Source organism: Ranitomeya variabilis, chromosome 5 (assembly GCF_051348905.1).
Source record: "Ranitomeya variabilis isolate aRanVar5 chromosome 5, aRanVar5.hap1, whole genome shotgun sequence".
Taxonomy (NCBI): domain Eukaryota; kingdom Metazoa; phylum Chordata; class Amphibia; order Anura; family Dendrobatidae; genus Ranitomeya; species Ranitomeya variabilis.
Window position 1 is genome coordinate 556199528 of NC_135236.1, and position 24008 is coordinate 556223535.

Below are 24008 nucleotides of genomic sequence, written 5' to 3' on the forward strand. Positions count from 1 at the left end.
AGACATTATTATGGAGTTGGCCCCTCTGCAGATATAACGGCTCCCGCTCTTCTGGGGAGCAAGATTTTGGAGGAGTCTGTGGGAATTGTTGTCCCTTCATCCAGAAAAGCATTTATGAGGTCAGATAGTGATGACGTTGAGAGGCCGGGCTCACAATCTCCATTTTTGGTGTTGGACGCGGTTTAGGTTTTGCTGCTGTTCGGCCGATCAATTTCTTCTACCAGACTACCCCTCATTGCCTTTATGGACATTGTACATAGTCATGGGGAACAGAAAAGAGCCTTCCTCAAACTGTTCCAAAAAAGCTGGAAGCTACAGTTGTCCACAATGTTTTGTGCTCAATCATTAAGATTTACACCACTCCATCCGACGCTCGGCATTGTTCTTGGTGATGTATGGCTGCATGCAGCTGCTTAGCCATGAAGCTCCCGCCAGGGGCGCAGCTTTTGTGATGCTGTTAATACCAGAGAAGGTCTGGACTCTGCAGTTATGGGGTCAGCAGAGCATTGGTGAATTTTCTGCCCTCTGCTCCTTATCACTCGGACTCCCGCTATGTAACATTACGGGGTCGGGGTCTCCACTTTGTGGCTGAGTTGCTGCGATTCTCTCAACTTCTCAATAATATCACTGAGTGTTGTCAGAGAGGCAGAATTAGTGGTCGGTTATTTCACAAAGACGGCAGTTTTCATAATCAGCACAAGCACATGTTGTCATGTATGATATTCCAGACACCGCTAATCCTGGTGAGGAGGATCCTCGAAGGTCTTGGTCCGGATAAGCAGTTGTGATGCAGCACGGACAGGTGACATTGGTGCAGCAATGAGATCCAGATGGAACAATGGAAGCTGTGCTGGAAGAACGGCACCTCAGCTTCTTGTAGCCCCTTGTTTTGAAAAACTGAAAATGCACTGTTCCAAATTATTACGCACAAGAGTTTCCAAAAATCTTATATGTTGTATAGAACTTAAAATGATCATATGGTGAATTTTCAGCATTAAGTCACATTTATTGAAATCAAAAGCATCTTAACAGGCCAAGTTACTTGTTAACATAGGACTCCTCCTTTGATATCACCTTCACAACTCTCGCATCCAATGAACTTATGATATTTGGATAGTTGAATTTCTTTGCATGATGTCAGGACTGCCTCCTGGAGTTGCTGTTTTGATGTAAACTGCCCCCTACCCTCATATCTTATGCCTGATACTTCAAAGGTTCTCAATCGGGTTGAGTTGAGGGGAATGGAGGGTGGCCACACTATGAGCTTCTTTTCTTTTAGCCCGTGACTCAGGCATTCTTTGCAGCATGAGATGTGCATTGGCATGCATGAAGATTTGGCTACTGATGGTGCGGTTCTTTTTGTACCAACCCGGTCTGTTGGGCTCTCCGTGCATGTATTGTGACAGTGACACAGCCGTGACACATGCAGCTGCAGAGCCGAACAGCTGATCGGCCGAACCCTCCATGTATCCGGGGTCCCTCTGCAGCTTATTTGGCAAGTGCTATAGCATAATAATCCTTATTTATATGAAGATCTATAAGATAGATATATATATATATATATTATATATATATATATATATATATATATATATATATATATATATATACATACAGGTCCTTCTCAAAAAATTAGCATATAGTGTTAAATTTCATTATTTACCATAATGTAATGATTACAATTAAACTTTCATATATTATAGATTCATTATCCACCAACTGAAATTTGTCAGGTCTTTTATTGTTTTAATACTGATGATTTTGGCCTACAACTCCTGATAACCCAAAAAACCTGTCTCAATAAATTAGCATATCAAGAAAAGGTTCTCTAAATGACCTATTACCCTAATCTTCTGAATCAACTAATTAACTCTAAACACATGCAAAAGATACCTGAGGCTTTTAAAAACTCCCTGCCTGGTTCATTACTCAAAACCCCCATCATGGGTAAGACTAGCGACCTGACAGATGTCAAGAAGGCCATCATTGACACCCTCAAGCAAGAGGGTAAGACCCAGAAAGAAATTTCTCAACAAATAGGCTGTTCCCAGAGTGCTGTATCAAGGCACCTCAATGGTAAGTCTGTTGGAAGGAAACAATGTGGCAGAAAACGCTGTACAACAAGAAGAGGTGACCGGACCCTGAGGAAGATTGTGGAGAAGGACCGATTCCAGACCTTGGGGAACCTGAGGAAGCAGTGGACTGAGTCTGGTGTGTGCAGGAAATGGGCTACAGGTGCCGCATTCCCCAGGTAAAGCCACTTTTGAACCATAAACAGCGGCAGAAGCGCCTGACCTGGGCTACAGAGAAGCAGCACTGGACTGTTGCTAAGTGGTCCCAAGTACTTTTTTCTGATGAAAGCAAATTTTGCATGTCATTCGGAAATCAAGGTGCCAGAGTCTGGAGGAAGACTGGGGAGAAGGAAATGCCAAAATGCCTGAAGTCCAGTGTCAAGTACCCACAGTCAGTGATGGTGTGGGGTGCCATGTCAGCTGCTGGTGTTGGTCCACTGTGTTTCGTCAAGGGCAGGGTCAATGCAGCTAGCTATCAGGAGATTTTGGAGCACTTCATGCTTCCATCGGCTGAAATGCTTTATGGAGATGAAGATTTCATTTTTCAGCACGACCTGGCACCTGCTCACAGTGCCAAAACCACTGGTAAATGGTTTACTGACCATGGTATTACTGTGCTCAATTGGCCTGCCAACTCTCCTGACCTGAACCCCATAGAGAATCTGTGGGATATTGTGAAGAGAAAGTTGAGAGACGCAAGACCCAACACTCTGGATGAGCTTAAGGCCGCTATTGAAGCATCCTGGGCCTCCATAACATCTCAGCAGTGTCACAGGCTGATTGCCTCCATGCCACGCCGCATTGAAGCAGTCATTTCTGCCAAAGGATTCCCGACCAAGTATTGAGTGCATAACTGAACATTATTATTTGATGGTTTTTTTGTTTGTTATTAAAAAACACTTTTATTTGATTGGACGGGTGAAATATGCTAATTTATTGAGACAGGTTTTTTGGGTTATCAGGAGTTGTATGCCAAAATCATCAGTATTAAAACAATAAAAGACCTGACAAATTTCAGTTGGTGGATAATGAATCTATAATATATGAAAGTTTAATTGTAATCATTACATTATGGTAAATAATGAAATTTAACACTATATGCTAATTTTTTGAGAAGGACCTGTATATATATATATATATATATATATATATATATATATATATATATATATATATATATATATATATATATATATATATATATATATATATATATATATATATAATCATTTTTATTTTTTATTAGATTATATATTTTTCAATATTTATTTTTATTTTTTTATTTTTCAATAAAAAGAAAACCAAATATTTTAGTTGTAGGAATGTTCACATGAACTGATGTAAACCCTCAAAAAAAAAAAAACTGTGACATTCCAGATTGCGATGCAGCAAAACACAAAAAATGCCAAGATGGTGAATACTTTTGCAAGCCACCATGTCAGGGCCCACGGTTACATTTTCTGCTTGTGAGCAGAGTTTAGCAGTGGCCCGAGTAGCAGGTTTATGCACAACTGCAAGCACTTTGGAGGATCCTACAACATGTTTTGAGGGACTTTAGAGGCACCGGCAGCTTCAAATACCAGTTTGCTGCTCTGTAATGGTATTTTTAACAGCTGCTTTATTAATCCAATTATTATCGTTAAGAAACCTTCCTCATAATGACTATCTACAAAAACCCATCTATGCTCTGTTTCAGCCATAAATATCTTCAAAGTACGTTCAACCTGAAAGGAGATTTCCTGTGAATAAGGGTACCGTCACACAGTGGCATTTTCATCGCTACGACGGCACGATTCGGGACGTTCTAGCGATATCGTTACGATCTCGCAGAGTCTGACACGCAGCAGCGATCAGGGACCCTGCTGAGAATCGTACGTCGTAGCAGATCGTTTGAAACTTTCTTTCGTCGCTGGATCTCCCGCTGTCATCGCTGGATCGTTGTGTGTGACAGCGATCCAGCGATGCGTTCGCTGGTAACCAGGGTAAACATCGGGTTACTAAGCGCAGGGCCGCGCTTAGTAACCCGATGTTTACCGTGGTTACCAGCGTAAAAGTAAAAAAAAACAAACCGTACATACTCACCATCTGATGTCCGTCAGGTCCCTTGCCGTCCGCTTCCCGCTCTGACTGTCTGCCGGCCGGAAAGTGAGAGCAGATCACAGCGGTGACGTCACCGCTGCGCTCTGCTCTCACTGTACGGCGGCACTCAGTCAGAGCGGGAAGCGGACGGCAAGGGACCTGACGGCTGGCTATTAATATCTGCCCTCAGTCACTGGCTTTACCATTCTGGCGGAGAAAATTGCGCGGGAGCCCACGCCAATTTTTTCCGCCATTTAACCCTTTATTTCAGCAGCTACAGCGCTGAAATTTTGCACATACACACTACTAACATTAGTAGTGTAGAATATGCAAAAAAAAAGGGGATATGAGATGGTTTACTGTATGAAAACCATGTCTCATATCCTGTCGGGTTTGTGCAGGAGAAATGCAAAGCCGGCAATTGAATTACCGACTTTTCAATAACACCGCTGCGTATTTCTCGCAAGTCACACTGCTGGTCCATGTGGAATACGTATTTTTCTCGCCCCCATAGACTTTCATTGGCGATTTTTTTGCGCAATACGCTGACAAACGCAGCATGCTGCGATTTTGTACGGCCATAGAAAGCCATATAATACTGAACCGTAATATACGGCTAATAGGAGCAGCCCCATTGAGAATAATTGTGCCGTATGTTATGCAAGTTTTACGGACGTAGTTTCTGCGCACTTTTGTCCGTAAAACTCGCATGTGTGACCCCGGCCTTATTATTATTCCAAGATCTAGTGATTAAGATCAAGATTTATTCGTAGGAAAACCCTTTTAACCCCTGGAGGTATTTTCGTTTTTTGCATTTTTTGCTCCCCTTCTTCCCAAAGCCATAACTTTTTTATTTTTTAGGTCAACATGGCCATGTGAGGGCTTGTTTTTTGTCGGACAAGTTGTACTTTTGAACGACATCATTGGTTTTACCATGTCATGTACTGGAAAAAGGGAAAAAAAATTCCATGTGCGGTGAAATTGCAAAAAAAAAAAAAAAAAGCAATCCCACACTTTTTTTTCGTTTTGCTTTTTTACCATGTTGACTAAATGCTAAAACTGACCTGCCATTATGATTCTCCAGGTCATTACGAGTCCATAGAGACCAAAACATGTCTAGGTTCTTTTTTATGTAAGTAGTGAAAAAAAATTCCAAACTTCGTGAAAAAAAAAAACAAACCGCCATTTTCCTTTACCCGTAGAGTCTCCATTTTTCGTGATCTCGGGTTGGGTGAGGGCTTATTTTTTGCGTGCCGAGCTGACGCTTTTAATGATACCATTTTTGTGCGGATATGATCTTTTGATCGCCCGTTATCGCATTTTAATGCAATATGGCACAACTAAAAAAAGTACTTCTGGTGTTTTTGACTTAGCGATCAGGTTAATCCTTATTTTTTATTGGTAGATCGGGCAATTCTGAATGCGGCAATATCAAATATGTGCAAGTTTGAGTTTTAGTTATTGTTTTATTTTGAATGGGGTGAAAGGGGGGTGATTTGATCTTTATTTTATTTAATTTTTTTAAACGTTTTTTTTTTTTTTACTTTTGGCATGCTTCAATAGTCTCCATGGGAGGCTAGAAGCTGCTATAACCAGATCGGCTCTGCTACTTAGAGGCGATGATCAGTTCGCCTATATGTAGCTGAATTACTTGTTATAAGCGGCGACCACTGGGCGGCGCTCAATGCAAGCCAGTAGTGACAACCATGGAGGTCTGCAGGAGACCTCTGGTTGTCATGACAACCTATCGGTGACCCACGATCACATTACGAGGGTCACCGGTGGGCGGATTTCCAACACAATTGCCAGAAGCGCATGTTAAATGATGCTGTCAGCGTTTGACAGCAGCATTAAACAGGTTAATAGATGCGGGAGGATCGAGATTCCACTCCAGGCACTTGTCAGCTATTCAAAACAGCTCAGATAGGGCCGACACCCGCACCCGATGGCAGCAGCGCTCAGAGTAAGCCCGCGCGATGGCGGCACCCTAAATGTACTGCGGCTTGCTGGAATCCAGATGCCAACACTAAGCTTTATCCACATTTACAAACCATCCGACGTTTCCAGATAATAGCAGGCACGGTAAGCATTCCTTTCTAGACTGACAGGCCAGTAAGTCATTACCTGCAGGTCCAGCTCCGTGGGGTCCATTGGAGTGCTGCGAATTCCAGAGTCCCGATAGCTTGTGAGCAGACAGGAAGGAACTAGGGTCCCAGTCCCCAGAGTTTCCTTGGCAGGAAGATGAAGACGAAGAGGAGGAGGAAGAAGATGATGTGGAGGATGAAGAGGAGGATGACGAGGATGATGAGGAGTGTGAGCCACCACCACAAGTTTGGGACTTGCAGGATGTGTGTGACAAGGAGACCTGCAATAGTAGCAAATTACGGTGTTAATAGCACTGTATAAGAAAGCCAGCACCACAGTTCACACACGGCATACAATTTCAGGTTCCTTAGACCTGAGGAGGTGGATGTACTTGCTTTGAAATTCCATGTCAGAATGCAGATATTAAAATGAGAATAGAATGAAATAGCCCAACTATTTTGGAATTGGGGTTGTAAAACTACCGTACTTTCTTTTGAAAATGTCACAGTTGCTCAGCTACCTAACTTTAAAGGGCCACTGTCACCCCCCCCCCAGGCGTTATAAACTAAAAGAGCCACCTTGTGCAGCAGTAATGCTGCAGTCTAACAAGGTGGCTCTTTTAGTTTTTGATTAAGTTATTACCGCAATAAAACGTTTTAAAAATTGGCCAAACGTACCAGCGATTGTACCGGGAGGCGGTCCGAAGCGTCCTCTATGAATCTTCAAACTGCCGTCACTCTTCTCTTCAGGGCCGATGGTACCCGCCCCCTTCGCGTTGTTGCTTCAAATCCGGCGCCTGCGCTGTGCGTGCCTGCCTGGGGCCTGCGCAGTCTTCTTTGGCCGTCATCACTCACACGCAGGGTGCCTGACTGCGTCTGTGCGGGCAGTGCGGCCGCCCTGTTACTGAATCCCCCCGCCCCGCACTGTGTTATTCATTATGCACACTGCGGGGCTGGCATTCCTGGGCATGCGCACTGCACTGCGCTGTTCAGGCCCTCCCCCATCTCGGACGTTCTCCCTTGTCTGACGTTGCCCCTGCTCCCCCGCCTTCCGGCATTATTTTCGGCTGCCAGATTCCAAAATCTGGTGAGGATTAGTGTATATGGCGGCAAGCTGCTGTGTGCTTTGTCTCTCTCTATGTGTTTGTATGTTTTAATGCAAATGCATATTTACACCAGCAGCAATGAAAATTAGGTACTTGTGTGGGTGGCCATAAATTACAAAGCACTGATGATCAATACTGTTTTTTTGGGGAGCATTATAGGTTTACATTGCGTTCGGGCAATACGTTTTGCGAATATAGCTAGCGTATTGCACCAGCGCAATGTCTTTAGCGGGATTGCTTTTGCCGATCCCGCTATCGCAGATCCACAATCTGCGCTAGCGAGGAACGGAGCTGGGACGCTGAAAGCAGCATCTGAGGTCCGACTGAAAATAACGGCACATCGCAAGGGCGTGCCTAAAAAATGGCATGCGCTAGCGATGCGATCCAGATCCTAAACACATTGCCGTCAATGGGTGCGCTAACGGACCCGTTGCATGGCGTAACTTGCGACAATCACGCCATGCAGCGTACTCCTTTAGCGTTAACCCATTAACGCTTAGTGAACCTATTCGTAACGCACTGAACATCACTAAAGGAGGAGGGGTCTGCATTATACCACATCAAAGAACAATAAACGTTGAGGGGTGACCATTATTACACCGTACTGCAGATCAATGCACGGTCAGGCGTCTGCATTATTATACCGCACTGATCATCAATAAACGGTGAGGGGGGATCATTATTATTCCGCACTATAGATCTATAAACGGTCATGGTGGAGCATTGAGTGGAGCACTTAAATACGTGGCACTGAAATACGTGGCACTGAAATACGTGGCACGTGGCACTGAAATACGTGGCACGTGGCACTGAAATACGTGGCACGTGGCACTGAAATACGTGGCACTGAAATACGTGACACGTGGCACTGAAATACGTGGCACTGAAATACGTGACACGTGGCACTGAAATACGTGGTACTGAAATACGTGGCACTGAAATACGTGGTACGTGGCACTGATATACGTGGCACGTGGCACTGAAATACGTGGCACTGAAATACGTGGCACTGAAATACGTGGCACTGAAATACGTGGCACGTGGCACTGAAATACGTGGCACGTGGCACTGAAATACGTGGCACTGAAATACGTGGCACGTGGCACTGAAATACGTGGCACGTGGCACTGAAATACGTGGCACTGAAATACGTGGCACTGAAATACGTGACACGTGGCACTGAAATACGTGGCACGTGGCACTGAAATACGTGGCACTGAAATACGTGGCACTGAAATACGTGGCACGTGGCACTGAAATACGTGGCACGTGGCACTGAAATACGTGGCACGTGGCACTGAAATACGTGGCACTGAAATACGTGACACGTGGCACTGAAATACGTGGCACTGAAATACGTGACACGTGGCACTGAAATACGTGGCACTGAAATACGTGACACGTGGCACTGAAATACGTGGTACTGAAATACGTGGCACTGAAATACGTGGTACGTGGCACTGAAATACGTGGCACTGAAATACGTGGCACGTGGCACTGAAATACGTGACACGTGGCACTGAAATACGTGGCACTGAAATACGTGACACGTGGCACTGAAATACGTGGTACTGAAATACGTGGCACTGAAATACGTGGCACGTGGCACTGAAATACGTGGCACTGAAATACGTGACACGTGGCACTGAAATACGTGGCACTGAGTGCCACGTGCCACGTCAGTGCCACGTGCCACGAATTTCAGTGCCACGTCAGTGCCACGTGCCACGTATTTCAGTGCCACGTGCCACGTATTTCAGTGCCACGTGCCACGTATTTCAGTGCCACGTATTTCAGTGCCACGTACCACGTATTTCAGTGCCACGTATTTCAGTGCCACGTATTTCAGTGCCACGTATTTCAGTGCCACGTATTTCAGTGCCACGTACCACGTATTTCAGTGCCACGTGCCACGTATTTCAGTGCCACGTATTTCAGTGCCACGTATTTCAGTGCCACGTGCCACGTATTTCAGTGCCACGTGCCACGTATTTCAGTGCCACGTATTTCAGTGCCACGTGCCACGTATTTCAGTGCCACGTGCCACGTATTTCAGTGCCACGTATTTCAGTGCCACGTGTCCCGTATTTCAGTGCCACGTGCCACGTATTTCAGTGCCACGTATTTCAGTGCCACGTGCCACGTATTTCAGTGCCACGTGCCACGTATTTCAGTGCCACGTATTTCAGTGCCACGTGTCACGTATTTCAGTGCCACGTGCCACGTATTTCAGTGCCACGTATTTCAGTGCCACGTATTTCAGTGCCACGTATTTCAGTGCCACGTATTTCAGTGCCACGTATTTAAGTGCTCCACTCAATGCTCCACCATGACCGTTTATAGATCTATAGTGCGGAATAATAATGATCCCCCTCACCGTTTATTGATGATCAGTGCGGTATAATAATGCAGATGCCTGACCGTGCATTGATCTGCAGTACGGTGTAATAATGGTCACCCCTCAACGTTTATTGTTCTTTGATGTGGTATAATGCAGACCCCTCCTCCTTTAGTGATGTTCAGTGCGTTACGAATAGGTTCTCTAAGCGTTAATGGGTTAACGCTAAAGGAGTACGCTGCATGGCGTGATTGTCGCAAGTTACGCCATGCAACGGGTCCGTTAGCGCACCCATTGACGGCAATGTGTTTAGGATCTGGATCGCATCGCTAGCGCATGCCATTTTTTAGGCACGCCCTTGCGATGTGCCGTTATTTTCAGTCGGACCTCAGATGCTGCTTTCAGCGTCCCAGCTCCGTTCCTCGCTAGCGCAGATTGTGGATCTGCGATAGCGGGATCGGCAAAAGCAATCCCGCTAAAGACATTGCGCTGGTGCAATACGCTAGCTATATTCGCAAAACGTATTGCCCGAACGCAATGTAAACCTATAATGCTCCCCAAAAAAACAGTATTGATCATCAGTGCTTTGTAATTTATGGCCACCCACACAAGTACCAAATTTTCATTGCTGCTGGTGTAAATATGCATTTGCATTAAAACATACAAACACAGAGAGAGACAAAGCACACAGCAGCTTGCCGCCATATACACTAATCCTCACCAGATTTTGGAATCTGGCAGCCGAAAATAATGCCGGAAGGCGGGGGAGCAGGGGCAACGTCAGACAAGGGAGAACGTCCGAGATGGGGGAGGGCCTGAACAGCGCAGTGCAGTGCGCATGCCCAGGAATGCCAGCCCCGCAGTGTGCATAATGAATAACACAGTGCGGGGCGGGGATTCAGTAACAGGGCGGCCGCACTGCCCGCACAGACGCAGTCAGGCACCCTGCGTGTGAGTGATGACGGCCAAAGAAGACTGCGCAGGCCCCAGGCAGGCACGCACAGCGCAGGCGCCGGATTTGAAGCAACAACGCGAAGGGGGCGGGTACCATCGGCCCTGAAGAGAAGAGTGACGGCAGTTTGAAGATTCATAGAGGACGCTTCGGACCGCCTCCCGGTACAATCGCTGGTACGTTTGGCCAATTTTTAAAACGTTTTATTGCGGTAATAACTTAATCAAAAACTAAAAGAGCCACCTTGTTAGACTGCAGCATTACTGCTGCACAAGGTGGCTCTTTTAGTTTATAACGCCTGGGGGGGGGTGACAGTGGCCCTTTAATAACATTTTATTGATACAGAAACAGTTGGATTACATGCATTTTTACTGCGTTTACGTGGCAGAACTGCATTCAAATTATACAAGGAGTCCTATTTAATTTGTGGATTTTCCTCATCTCATTTAAGTTCATGGAGATAATCCACAAATTTAAAAAAACAAAAAAAAACAAAAAAAAAAACAACAACACACATTTACTATAGGAGAAACTGACATCTTACAGCTTTCAGAATTATACCTTAGGCTGGTTTCTGCACATGGGCAAGAGAGGTTATTTTAATATATATAAATCCCATACATTTTGCTGGAACTGTAATATGCATATTAAAAGCACAAAGATATGCAGCAGAATAAACTCTATAAATGCAGCCTTAGGGTATGTGTCCACGGTCAGGTTTGCTTCAGGCTTTGGTCAGGATTTTATGCAGGTAAAATCCTGACCAAAAATGCACCTGAGGTCACTGGCAGGTCACCTGCGGTGTTCCTGCGTGTTTTGCTCATTGTAGCAACATGCTGCGTTCTGAAAAAATGCAACGCATGTGCGTTTTTGCGGGAAAAACGCATGCGTTTATTAATGCACAGTGGAGACAAGATTTCATTAAATCCCCTCCACTATGCTGTAACATCTGGACGCTGCGTTTTTGACGCTGCGGCTCAACGCTGCGTCAAAAACGCAGCGTTTCCTGAACGTGGACACATACCCTAACAGGCCACATAGCAACATGAAAGACGCGGCAGACTGGTTGTCGAAATGTCTGTGACTGAAAATTATTCCCACCCATCTAAACGTTTTCTTATACAGCAGATTTTTTGTAAACCCCATGCAAAAGTATGGCGAAACGTATAAAGGTCTCATGTGCCAACTTTGTAACAGAAATAAATATAAGGTTAGTGGCAGGTTTGCTTAACCTCTGATTACATGATCGTTCATTTCCATTAAGATCTTAAAAGGGAATCGGTCACTAGGATTTTGCTACCCTACCTGAGAGCAGCATGATGTAGGGGCAGAGACGCTGATACCAGAGATGTGTCACTTACTGGGCTACTTGCTGTCATTTTGATAAAATCACTTATCTGCTGTACATGTAACAGTTCTCTCAATGCTGAGCTCTGTAAAACTCCGCCCACACCACTGATTGGCAGCTTTCTGCCTATGCACTGTGAACACAACTGCCAATCAGTGATGGGGCGGGGTTTATACACAGCTTATGAATATGCAGGTATACTAGTCCTCTAATGAATCTCCTGATGGAAGATTTTATCAAAACTACAGCAAGCAGCCCAGTAAGTGACTGAGACCCTGATTCCAAGGTTACGTTATTCTCAGATTAGGTGGCCAAAATCTGGCGACAAGATTTCCTTTCCTTTAAAGATTTCTAATCTTCTAACAAGTAAAAACGGGAACCAGTACTTTCTTTTGGTATTACTGAGACTAGTTACGTTATTTCAAGTTTGTGTTTTTTTCGATTATAAAATGCAAAAATTGTATTTTTTGTAATTGAGTGTGATCTGATTAAGGAAAGGCAAACCCATCATACATCACTTGGGAGATAAATGGCTCTAAGCACTGGCAGCTTTACCCAGTGACAAACTTGGGATCAGCTTATCCTCAGCTGGTCAATCAGGAGTATTACCGCTAATGGCTGCTCTGGGGCGGCCTGTCTTTCTTCTTCCTCTACACTCTTCCGGCAACTCTGGCAAATCCACAGTGGCATTTCACCCAGAAGGTTCTGTGCTAAGGAGGGCATGAAAGAGGCCGGAATTTCATCCACAGGTGACAGCAGTCCATTGTGCGGGGCCGCACTCAGCCAATCTTTCTTCTCCCGATGACACAGCAGGCAGCATGTCTGTACAAATTCACTCGAAGACGGCAATACCTGGACAGAAGATCGCACAATCACAAAGATGCACAAGGAGGAAAGCAGCACGAACTAATTGAACATAAAAAGCAAAGAATATATTCAATTAATGCACAAGTTTATTCCAAACCATGTCCCCATCAGGTCGTAACTCACTGAATCTCTCAGACAAAATACAGAATGGCCAGAGGGGGCGACAGTATTATGCCCACAGGTCACCAAAGATGGGCGATCTGATTCCTCATGATCCTGAGAGCACGAGAGGGAGGCAAGTTATGTCCTCCCATAATAAGTTACAGTAGGTCTAACTGATAGGAATAGCCTATGTAACACATGCACTTAGTAACTAACAGGATCTGTCATTCTCCAGCAGGTTGGGCAGAAATCTGCTCACAAAAAAATGGAAAACCTAATTTATGCAGCTTCTCACCGAGCCGATAGTTCCAATGTAAATCTGTCAAATTCAAATATATTTGATCAAAAATGTGTTCTCTATGGAAAGTTGGCATGTGAACTTCTGTGAGGCGGATGAGGGAGGGAGAGGGGGTAATGATTTTAGGGTTTTTTTGTACACAGCAGTAATTGTGAAGTCTCGTGGCCTGGGAAGAACTCTTCTATTCTAGAAATTCACTTCGAATCTTGTTTGCCATATGAAGGGGCTATCCAACTATTGAGTAAAAAAACGGAAACACCGGGGTCTATACACTTCCAGTAAAGACTGGGAGAACGCCCTTGCTGTGCTTACAAGTGGTCAGCAAGGAACTGCTGCAGCCAATCAGTGACTGCAAAGGTCATGTGACGTACCACTGGATGTCATGCAGGACAGGAGCACATGACCACTGAGGCTACTGATTGGCTACAGCAGTCACATGTTAGCTGCTTGAAAACAAATACATTGGATCTCCAGGGCATCAGCACTGAATCGTCAAGAAAAAGATGAGAGGAGCAGAGTTATTTCTTTTGTTTGAAAATAAAAATTTGCTGGCATTTTTTAATAAAAAATAATTTAAAGGGAATCCATTACGTAAAACAACACTATTAACCTGCAGATATGAGGGTTAATCCGCAGGTTAATAGTGTTCTGAACCTGCCCAGAGCCCGTACTTGGACCCCCGGGAGGAAGTGATCTTTATTCCCTCTGGCAGCCCCGCGCTTTCATTCACAGGACTGGCGTCAGAACGGTTGCCCCTTCTTCGTGTATAGTGAGGGGCAGCTGTAACTGCACCCGACCCCAATAGTGCTGAGCATGCTGTCAGTCAGGGTCGGAGATGTGGTTACAGCCGCTGCTCACTACGCATACACCACTACCAGGACAGCGACGGGGGCACGCATGCCAGAACAGCCACAGGGAGGAGCCACACATACCAGGACAGCCACAGGGAGGGGGGAGCCACACATACCAGGACAGCAACAGGGAGGGGGGGAAGCCACACATACCAGGACAGCAACAGGGAGGGGGGGGAAGCCACACATACCAGGACAGCAACAGGGAGGGGGGGGGGGGAAGCCACACATACCAGGACAGCAACAGGGAGGGGGGGGAAGCCACACATACCAGGACAGCAACAGGGAGGGGGGGGAAGCCACACATACCAGGACAGCAACAGGGAGGGGGGGAAGCCACACATACCAGGACAGCAACAGGGAGGGGGAAAGCCACACATACCAGGACAGCAACAGGGAGGGGGGGGGGAAGCCACACATACCAGGACAGCAACAGGGAGGGGGAAAGCCACACATACCAGGACAGCAACAGGGAGGGGGAAAGCCACACATACCAGGACAGCAACAGGGAGGGGGGAAAGCCACACATACCAGGACAGCAACAGGGAGGGGGGAAGCCACACATACCAGGACAGCAACAGGAGGGGGGAAGCCACACATACCAGGACAGCAACAGGGAGGGGGGGGAAGCCACACATACCAGGACAGCAACAGGGAGGGGGGGGGGAAGCCACACATACCAGGACAGCAACAGGGAGGGGGAAAGCCACACATACCAGGACAGCAACAGGGAGGGGGAAAGCCACACATACCAGGACAGCAACAGGGAGGGGGGAAAGCCACACATACCAGGACAGCAACAGAGAGGGGGGAAGCCACACATACCAGGACAGCAACAGGGAGGGGGGAAGCCACACATACCAAGGACAGCAACAGGGAGGGGGGAAGCCACACATACCAGGGCAGCAACAGGGAGAGGGGAAGCCACACATACCAGGACAGCAACAGGGAGGGGGGAGCCACACATACCAGGGCAGCAACAGGGAGGGGGAAGCCACACATACCAGGACAGCAACAGGGAGGGGGAAGCCACACATACTAGGATACTAGGACAGCAACAGGGAGGGGGGAGCCACACATACCAGGACAGCAACAGGGAGGGGGGAAGCCACACATACCAGGACAGCAACAGGGAGGGGGAAGCCACACATACCAGGACAGCAACAGGGAGGGGGAAGCCACACATACCAGGACAGCAACAGGGAGGGGGGAGCCACACATACCAGGGCAGCAACAGGGAGGGGGAAGCCACACATACCAGGACAGCAACCGGGGAAGGGGGGGGGGCTAGAAGCCATGCATACCAAGACAGCGACGTCGGGATCCACGCATAAAAACAAACATGACAGGGATGAGGGGACAATACGTACCAGGCTTATACTCGAGTCGATAAGCTTACCCAGTTTTCCGTGGCAAAATTAGATGCCTCGGCTTATACTCGAGTATATACAGTAACTACAATTATTAATAGTTTCCTATAAGCATCAACAGTCTTCTTGCACCTCTCAACTGGAATTTTGGACCATGTTTCTTTTACCAACTGCTCCAGGTCTCTCATATTTGAAGAGTGCCTTCTCCCAATAGCAATTTTAAGATCTGTCCACGGGTGTTCAATGGGATTTAGATTCAGACTCATTGGTGGCCACTTCAGAACTCTTCAGCTCTTTGTTTCTATCCATTTCTTGGAAGTATGTTTTAGGTCATTGTCCTACTGGATGAAAACCCCGTTCAACATTTTGTCAAACTGTAGTAAAGGTTTTTACATTTTTATGTCAGTAGCGGGGTCCTCATGGGTCTCCTGACATAGTGTTTCACTTCATTAAAATGTAGTTTGCGTGGACACTGATGCACCCTGAGCCTGCAGGAAAGCTAGAATTTCTTGGGAACTTAATTTGGGGCTGCCTGTCCACCACCCAGACTATCCTGCATTGCAACCTTTCATCAATGATTACCTACAGTGCCATGGGTTGTAAAGTTCTTGATTGCATTGCGCACCGTGGACAAAGGAAAATCAAGATCAGTGTGGCACACAGTGCAAAGATTGAGTAAACTTTTTTGCTATGTGTGCACGTTGAGTATTTGCTTACAAAAATTTCTGCAAGGTTTCTGCATCTCTTGGCAGGAAAATGATGCGAAAAAAACAACACCACATTTTTGGTGTGTTTTTTGCCACTTTTTTGTATGCGCTTTTGAGCTAAAGATTTTTTTTAAAGTTTTGTGATGTAATTTCTTGGTTTAACACCACCTTTTTCATATCTGTTATCAGTGACAGCAGACGTAGCCCGATGGGAGCAGTAGTCTCATCAGTCCATGCCTGCGGGTCACAGTCACAGCTGATCTGCCAGCATGATCTCACAGCGCTCTGACCAACGGTCTTACCGGCAGTTGCGTTACCGCCAATAAGAACCAGGTGACAGCCTGGGAAACATCATAGGAAGACGGTAAAAAGCAAAAAAAAAAAATCTGCAAATCCGCAAATATATTTATACCCGCGTTTTCATACCTGCGGATTCGACCGACTCAATTGAAGTCAATGGGTGCAGAAACACAAAAAGAATTGACATGCTGCAGAAAAAAAACACTGCAAATACACACAGAAATTTACTGATCTTCAACAACAATTGATTTACAACACTTCAGGATTGTCAATGAATAAGCTTGCGTAAGGATTCCATAGCGTTTTTGGCCCATTTCTGTGCGGAAAAAATGCTGCAAAAACGCAGAAAAATCGCACTGTGTGCACATAGCCTTTATCTGGTTTCAGGTGTGATTTTCATATTGCCTACAGCTGAGTCTGAATGAACATCACATGCTTGAAACAAAAGTTGTCACCCCACATTACTGGGAAGGTCCCAATAATTTACTCCATCAAATAGTTAACATCCAGCGCCTCTTTGGACAAACAATCCCAGAAAATCCAAGGTTTCTTAAAACATTTATTTCTTCAAAATAAAAACAGGTAACAAAAAAAAAAAAAGGTCAGGCAGTTTGGATACACTCATGATTTTTAAAAAAAGGCATAGAAACCAACATGTTTAGACCCAAGCAGGTCTTAGGCTATGTGCACACGTTACAGAATTATCACGGAAATGTCTGCGGCAATTCTGCAACTCCCTGCTGCAGTTATATCGCATGCGTTTTCCCGCTAAACACTATCGTTTTCCAAGCGTAATCGCTTGGAAAACTGATTGACAGGTTGGTCACACTTCTCAAACATAGTGTTTGACAAGTGTGACCAACTTTTTACTATTAACCCCTTTACCCCCAAGGGTGGTTTGCACGTTAATGACCGGGCCAATTTTTACAATTCTGACCACTGTCCCTTTATGAGGTTATAACTCTGGAACGCTTCAACGGATCCCAGTGATTCTGACATTGTTTTCTCGTGACATATTGTACTTCATGATAGTGGTAAAATTTCTTTGATATTACCTGCGTTTATTTGTGAAAAAAATGGAAATTTGGTGAAAATTTTGAAAATTTTGCAATTTTCCAACTTTGTATTTTTATGCAATTAAATCACAGAGCTATGTCACACAAAATACTTAAGTAACATTTCCCACATGTCTACTTTACATCAGCACAATTTTGGAACCAACATTTTTTTGTTAGGGAGTTATAAGGGTTAAAAGTTGACCAGCAATTTCTCATTTTTACAACACCATTTTATTTTTTAGGGACCACATCTCATTTGAAGTCATTTTGAGGGGTCTATATGATAGAAAATACCCAAGTGTGACACCATTCTAAAAACTGCACCCTTCAAGGTGCTCAAAACCACATTCAAGAAGTTTATTAACCCTTCAGGTGTTTCACAGGAATTTTTGGAATGTTTAAATAAAAATGAACATTTAACTTTTTTTCACAAAAAATTTACTTCAGCTCCAATTTGTTTTATTTTACCAAGGGTAACAGGAGAAATTGGACCCCAAAAGTTGTTGTACAATTTGTCCTCAGTACGCCGATACCCCATATGTGGGAGTAAACCACTGTTTGGGCGCATGACAGAGCTCGGAAGCGAAGGAGCGCCATTTGACTTTTCAATGCAAAATTGACTGGAATTCAGATGGGACGCCATGTTGCGTTTGGAGAGCCACTGATGTGCCTAAACATTGAAACCTCCCACAAGTGACACCATTTTGGAAAGTAGACCCCCTAAGGAACTTATCTAGAGGTGTGGTGAGCACTTTGACCCACCAAGTGCTTCACAGAAGTTTATAATGCAGAACCGTAAAAATATAAAAATCATATTTTTTCACAAAAATTATCTTTTCGCCCCCAATTATTTATTTTCCCAAGGGTAAGAGGACAAATTGTACAACATCTTTTGGGGTTCAATTTCTTCTGAGTACGCTGATACCCCATATGTGGGGGTAAACCACTGTTTGGGCACATGGGAGAGCTCGGAAAGGAAGGAGCGCCGTTTAACTTTTCAATGCAAAATTGACAGGAATTGAGATGGGACGCCATGTTGCGTTTGGAGAGCCACTGGTGTGCCTAAACATTGAAACCCCCCACAAGTGACACCATTTTGGAAAGTAGACCCCCTAAGGAACTTATCTAGAGGTGTGGTGAGCACTTTGACCCACCAAGGGCTTCACAGAAGATTATAATGCAGAGCCGTAAAAATAAAACAAAAATTTTTTCCCACAAAAATTTTTTAGCCCCCAGTTTTGTATTTTCCCGAGGGTAACAGGAGAAATTGGACCCCAAAAGTTGTTGTCCAATTTGTCCTGAGTACGCTGATACCCCATATGTGGGGGGGAACCACCGTTTGGGCGCATGGGAGGGCTCGGAAGGGAAGGAGCGATATTTGGAATGCAGACTTAGATGGAATGGTCTGCAGGAGTCACACTGCGTTTGCAGAGCCCCTAATGCACCTAAACAGTAGAAACACCCCACAAGTGACACAATTTTGCAAAGTAAACTCCCTAAGGAACTCATCTAGATGTGCTGTGAGAGCCTTGAACCCCCAAGTGTTTCACTACAGTTTATAACGCAGAGCCGTGCAAATAAAAAATATTTTTGTTTTCCACAAAAATTATTTTTTAGCCCCCAGTTTTGTATTTTCCCAAGGGTAACAGGAGAAATTGGACCCCAAAAGTTGTTGTCCAATTTGTCCTGAGTACGCTGATACCCCATATGTTGGGGAAAACCCCTGTTTGGGCACACGAGAGAGCTCGGAAAGGAGGGAGCACTGTTTTACTTTTTCAAAGCAGAATTGGCTGGAATTGAGATCGGACGCCATGTCGCGTTTGGAGAGCCCCTGATGTGCCTAAACAGTGGAAACCCCCCAATTATAACTGAAACCCTAATCCAAACACATCCCTAACCCTAATCCCAACGGTAACCCTAACCACACCTCTATCCCAGACACACCCCTAACCCTAATCCCAACCCTATTCCCAACCGTAAATGTAATCCAAACCCTAACTTTAGCCCCAACCCTAACCATAACTTTAGCCCCAACCCTAACTGTAGCCTTAACCCTAGCCCCAACCCTAGCCCCAACCCTAACCCCAGCCCTAACCCTAGCCCTAACCGGAAAATGGAAATAAATACATTTTTTTTTTAATTTTTCCCTAACTAAGGGGGTGATGAAGGGGGGTTTGATTTACTTTTATAGCGGGATTTTTTTAGCGGATTTTTATGATTGGCAGCCGTCACACACTGAAAGACGCTTTTTATTGCAAAAAATATTTTTTGCGTTACCACATTTTGAGAGCTATAATTTTTCCATATTTGAGTCCACAGAGTCATGTGAGGTCTTGTTTTTTGCGGGACGAGTTGACGTTTTTATTGGTAACATTTTCGGGCACGTGACATTTTTTGATCGCTTTTTATTCCGATTTTTGTGAGGCAGAATGACCAAAAACCAGTTATTCATGAATTTCTTTTGGGGGAGGCATTTATACCGTTCCGCGTTTGGTAAAATTGATAAAGCAGTTTTATTCTTCGGGTCAGTACGATTACAGCGATACCTCATTTGTATCATTTTTTTATGTTTTGGCGCTTTTATACGATAAAAACTATTTTATAGAAAAAATAATTATTTTTGCATCGCTTTATTCTGAGGACTATAACTTTTTTATTTTTTTGCTGATGATGCTGTATGGCGGCTCGTTTTTTTGCGGCACAAGATGACTTTTTCAGCGGTACCATGGTTATTTATATTCGTCTTTTTGATCGCGTGTTATTCCACTTTTTGTTTGGCGGTATGAGAACAAAGCGTTTTTTGCCTCTTTTTTTTTTTTTTTACGGTGTTCACTGAAGGGGTTAACTAGTGATATAGTTTTATAGGTGGGGTTGTTACGGACGTGGCAATTCTAAATGTGTACTTTTATTGTTTGTTTTTTTATTTAGATTAAGAAATGTATTTATAGGAACAATTTTTTTTTTTTACACTATAACATTGCTCCAGGGGGGGCATCATGTTATAGTGTAAGATCGGTGATCTGACACTTTGCTGTGCACGGTGTCAGATCACCGATCTGACGTGCACTTTTTCTATGCTTCCCGGCGCCTGCTGAGCAGGCGCAGTGAAGCCACCTCCCTGCAGGACCCGGATGCCGCGGCCATCTTGGATCCGGGCCTGCAAGGAGGAGGAGGTAAGAGACCCTCGCAGCAACGCGATCACATCGCGTTGCTCCGGGGGTCTCAGGGAAGCCAGCAGGGAGCCCCCTCCCTGCGCGATGCTTCCCTATACCGCCGGCACACCGCGATCATGTTTGATCGCGGTGTGCCGGGGGTTAATGTGCCGGGGGCGGTCCGTTACCGCTCCTGGCACATAGTGCCGGATGTCAGCTACGATAGGCAGCTGACACCCGGGCCGCGCTCCCTCCGTGAGCGCGGCCGATCGCTCTGGCCGTACTATCCCGTCGGTGGTCATACGGGCCCACCCCACCTCGACGGGATAGTACGTCCAATGTCAGAAAGGGGATAATGCTGCCTATGCAGCATCAATAGTAAGAGATAGAGTGTTAAAAATAATAAAAAGATAAATAAATAAAAAAAAATATTTATTCTCACCTTCTGACGGCCCCCGATCTCCTCAGCGGCGCTCCTGGTGGCTTCCGTTCCCAGGGATGCAAAGTGTGAAGGACCTTTGTGACGTCACGGTCACGTGACTGCAACATTATCCCAGGTCCCAGGAAGCCGCCGAGTGCACCGCCGAGAGGCAGGAGGACTCCGGGGGTCATCGGAGGGCAAGTACCGTATATACTCGAGTATAAGCCGAGATTTTCAGCCCATTTTTGGGGGCTGAAAGTCCCCCTCTCGACTTATACTCGAGTCATACCCAGGGGTCTGCAGAGGAGGGGAGTCTAATAATACTCACCTGCTCCCGGCGTGGTCCCCGATTCTACCGGCGCCGCAGCTTCTTCCTGTACTGAGCGGACACATGGTACCGCTCATTACAGTAATGAATATGGACCCGACTCTACTCCCATAGGGGTGGAGCCGCATATTTTTTACTGTAATGAGCGGTAACTGACCGCTCAGTACAGGAAGAAGCTGCGGCGCCGGAGAACCTGGTACCACGCCAGGAGCAGGTGAGTATAATGGGGAGGAGCGCTGCGCGATATTCACCTCTCCTCGTTCCGGGCGCCGCTCCGTCTTCTGCAGTGACGCTCAGGTCAGAGGGCGCGATGACGTGGTTAGTGCGCGCTCTCTGCCTGAACGTCAGTGCAGAAGACGCTGAAGACGGAGCGGCGCCCGGAACGAAGAGAGGTGAATATTGAAAGTGCTGGGGGCCTGAGAGACGAGAGGCGAGTATGTGATTTTTTTTTATCGCAGCAACAGCATATACGGCATAATCTATGGAGCATCTTATGGGGCCATATTCAACATTTGTGCAGCACTATATGGGGCAAATGTGTCTGTATGGAGCATCTTATGGGGCCACAATCAACGTTTGTGCAGCACTGTATGGGGCAACTATCTTTATGGAGCATCTTATGGGGCCATAATCAACATTTGTGCAGCATTATATTGGGCAAATGTGTCTATGGAGCATCTTATGGGGCCATTATTAACCTTTATGCAGGATTATATGGGGCATAGTTTAATATGGAGCATCTTATGGGGCCCATCATGAACTGTATGGAGCATCTTATGGGGCCCATGATAAACTGTATGGAGCATTATATGGGGCTCCTGATTCAATATGGAAATTCAAAAACACAACCTACTGATGTCTCAGTTAATTTTACTTTTATTGGTATCTATTTTTACTTTTGAAACTTACCAGTAGCTGCTGCATTTCCCACCCTAGGCTTGTACTCGAGACATTAAGTTTTCCCAGTTTTTTTGTGGCAAAATTAGGGGTCTCGGCTTATACTCGAGTTTCTTTTTTCTTTTTTTTTTTTTTACAGAAATATGGTTCCCAAGGGCCTGGAGGAGAGTCTCCTCTCCTCCAGATCCGGGTACCACCGCACATGATCCGCGGAAAGTAAGTGGATCAATGCATTCCTATGTGTGCGGAATTGCCGCGATTCCGCACACAGAATGAGCATGCTGCGTATTTTTCCAAGATGCGATTCCGCTGCGGAGAAATACGCAGCATTAGCACAGCATTGTGGAATCCCATTGAATTCAATGGGCTGTGTCGTGCATGCGTTTTCGCGGCGATAAAACACTGCAAAAACGCATACAATCTGCAATGTGTGCACATAGCCTTAATATTAATTTACTCTTGCCCATTTTGGGAATTTTGGGTGAAATTATGTTTAATATGCCTTTTTTTCCTCTATTTTTTTGTGTCTTGTTCCAATACACACAAAGGAAATAAACATGTGTATAACAAAACGTGTGTAATTTTAATAGTTTTCTCGGACAATTTCTCGTGTGCCCACACTTTCAGCCATAACTGTACATGTACATAGCAGTATATAGTAGGTGAGGTATGCACTACACAGATATAGCAGTATATAGTAGGGGAGGGGTGTATTACACAGATATAGCAGTATATAAAGACATACTGATAGGGAATTTAGATTGTGAGCCCATTGGGGACAGCGATGATAATGTCTGTAAAGCGCTGCGGAATTTGTTAGCGCTATATAAAAATAAAGATTATTATTATATAGTAGGGGAGGGTGCACAGCACACAGCAGTATATAGTAGGGGAGGGTGCACAGCACACAGCAGTATATAGTAGGGGAGGGTGCACAGCACACAGCAGTATATAGTAGGGGAGGGTGCACAGCACACAGCAGTATATAGTAGGGGAGGGTGCACAGCACACAGCAGTATATAGTAGGGGAGGGTGCACAGCACACAGCAGTATATAGTAGGGGAGGGTGCACAGCACACAGCAGTATATAGTAGGGGAGGGTGCACAGCACACAGCAGTATATAGTAGGGGAGGGTGCACAGCACACAGCAGTATATAGTAGGGGAGGGTGCACAGCACACAGCAGTATATAGTAGGGGAGGGTGCACAGCACACAGCAGTATATAGTAGGGGAGGGTGCACAGCACACAGCAGTATATAGTAGGGGAGGGTGCACAGCACACAGCAGTATATAGTAGGGGAGGGTGCACAGCACACAGCAGTATATAGTAGGGGAGGGTGCACAGCACACAGCAGTATATAGTAGGGGAGGGTGCACAGCACACAGCAGTATATAGTAGGGGAGGGTGCACAGCACACAGCAGTATATAGTAGGGGAGGGTGCACAGCACACAGCAGTATATAGTAGGGGAGGGTGCACAGCACACAGCAGTATATAGTAGGGGAGGGTGCACAGCACACAGCAGTATATAGTAGGGGAGGGTGCACAGCACACAGCAGTATATAGTAGGGGAGGGTGCACAGCACACAGCAGTATATAGTAGGGGAGGGTGCACAGCACACAGCAGTATATAGTAGGGGAGGGTGCACAGCACACAGCAGTATATAGTAGGGGAGG

The 24008-nt window shown here is 45.5% G+C and overlaps 1 protein-coding gene across 1 annotated transcript in view; it reads right to left on the reverse strand.

Moving 5' to 3' along the window:
- FAM193B (family with sequence similarity 193 member B) overlaps positions 1-24008 on the reverse strand; it is a 77705-nt gene that overhangs the window by 49802 nt on the left and 3895 nt on the right. The window contains exons 2-3 of the mRNA XM_077265945.1: positions 12589-12831; positions 6276-6516 (exon numbers count right to left, since the gene is read on the reverse strand). Of these exons, the coding sequence (XP_077122060.1) occupies positions 6276-6516; positions 12589-12831 (484 nt within the window). The remainder of the gene's footprint in view (positions 1-6275; positions 6517-12588; positions 12832-24008) is intronic.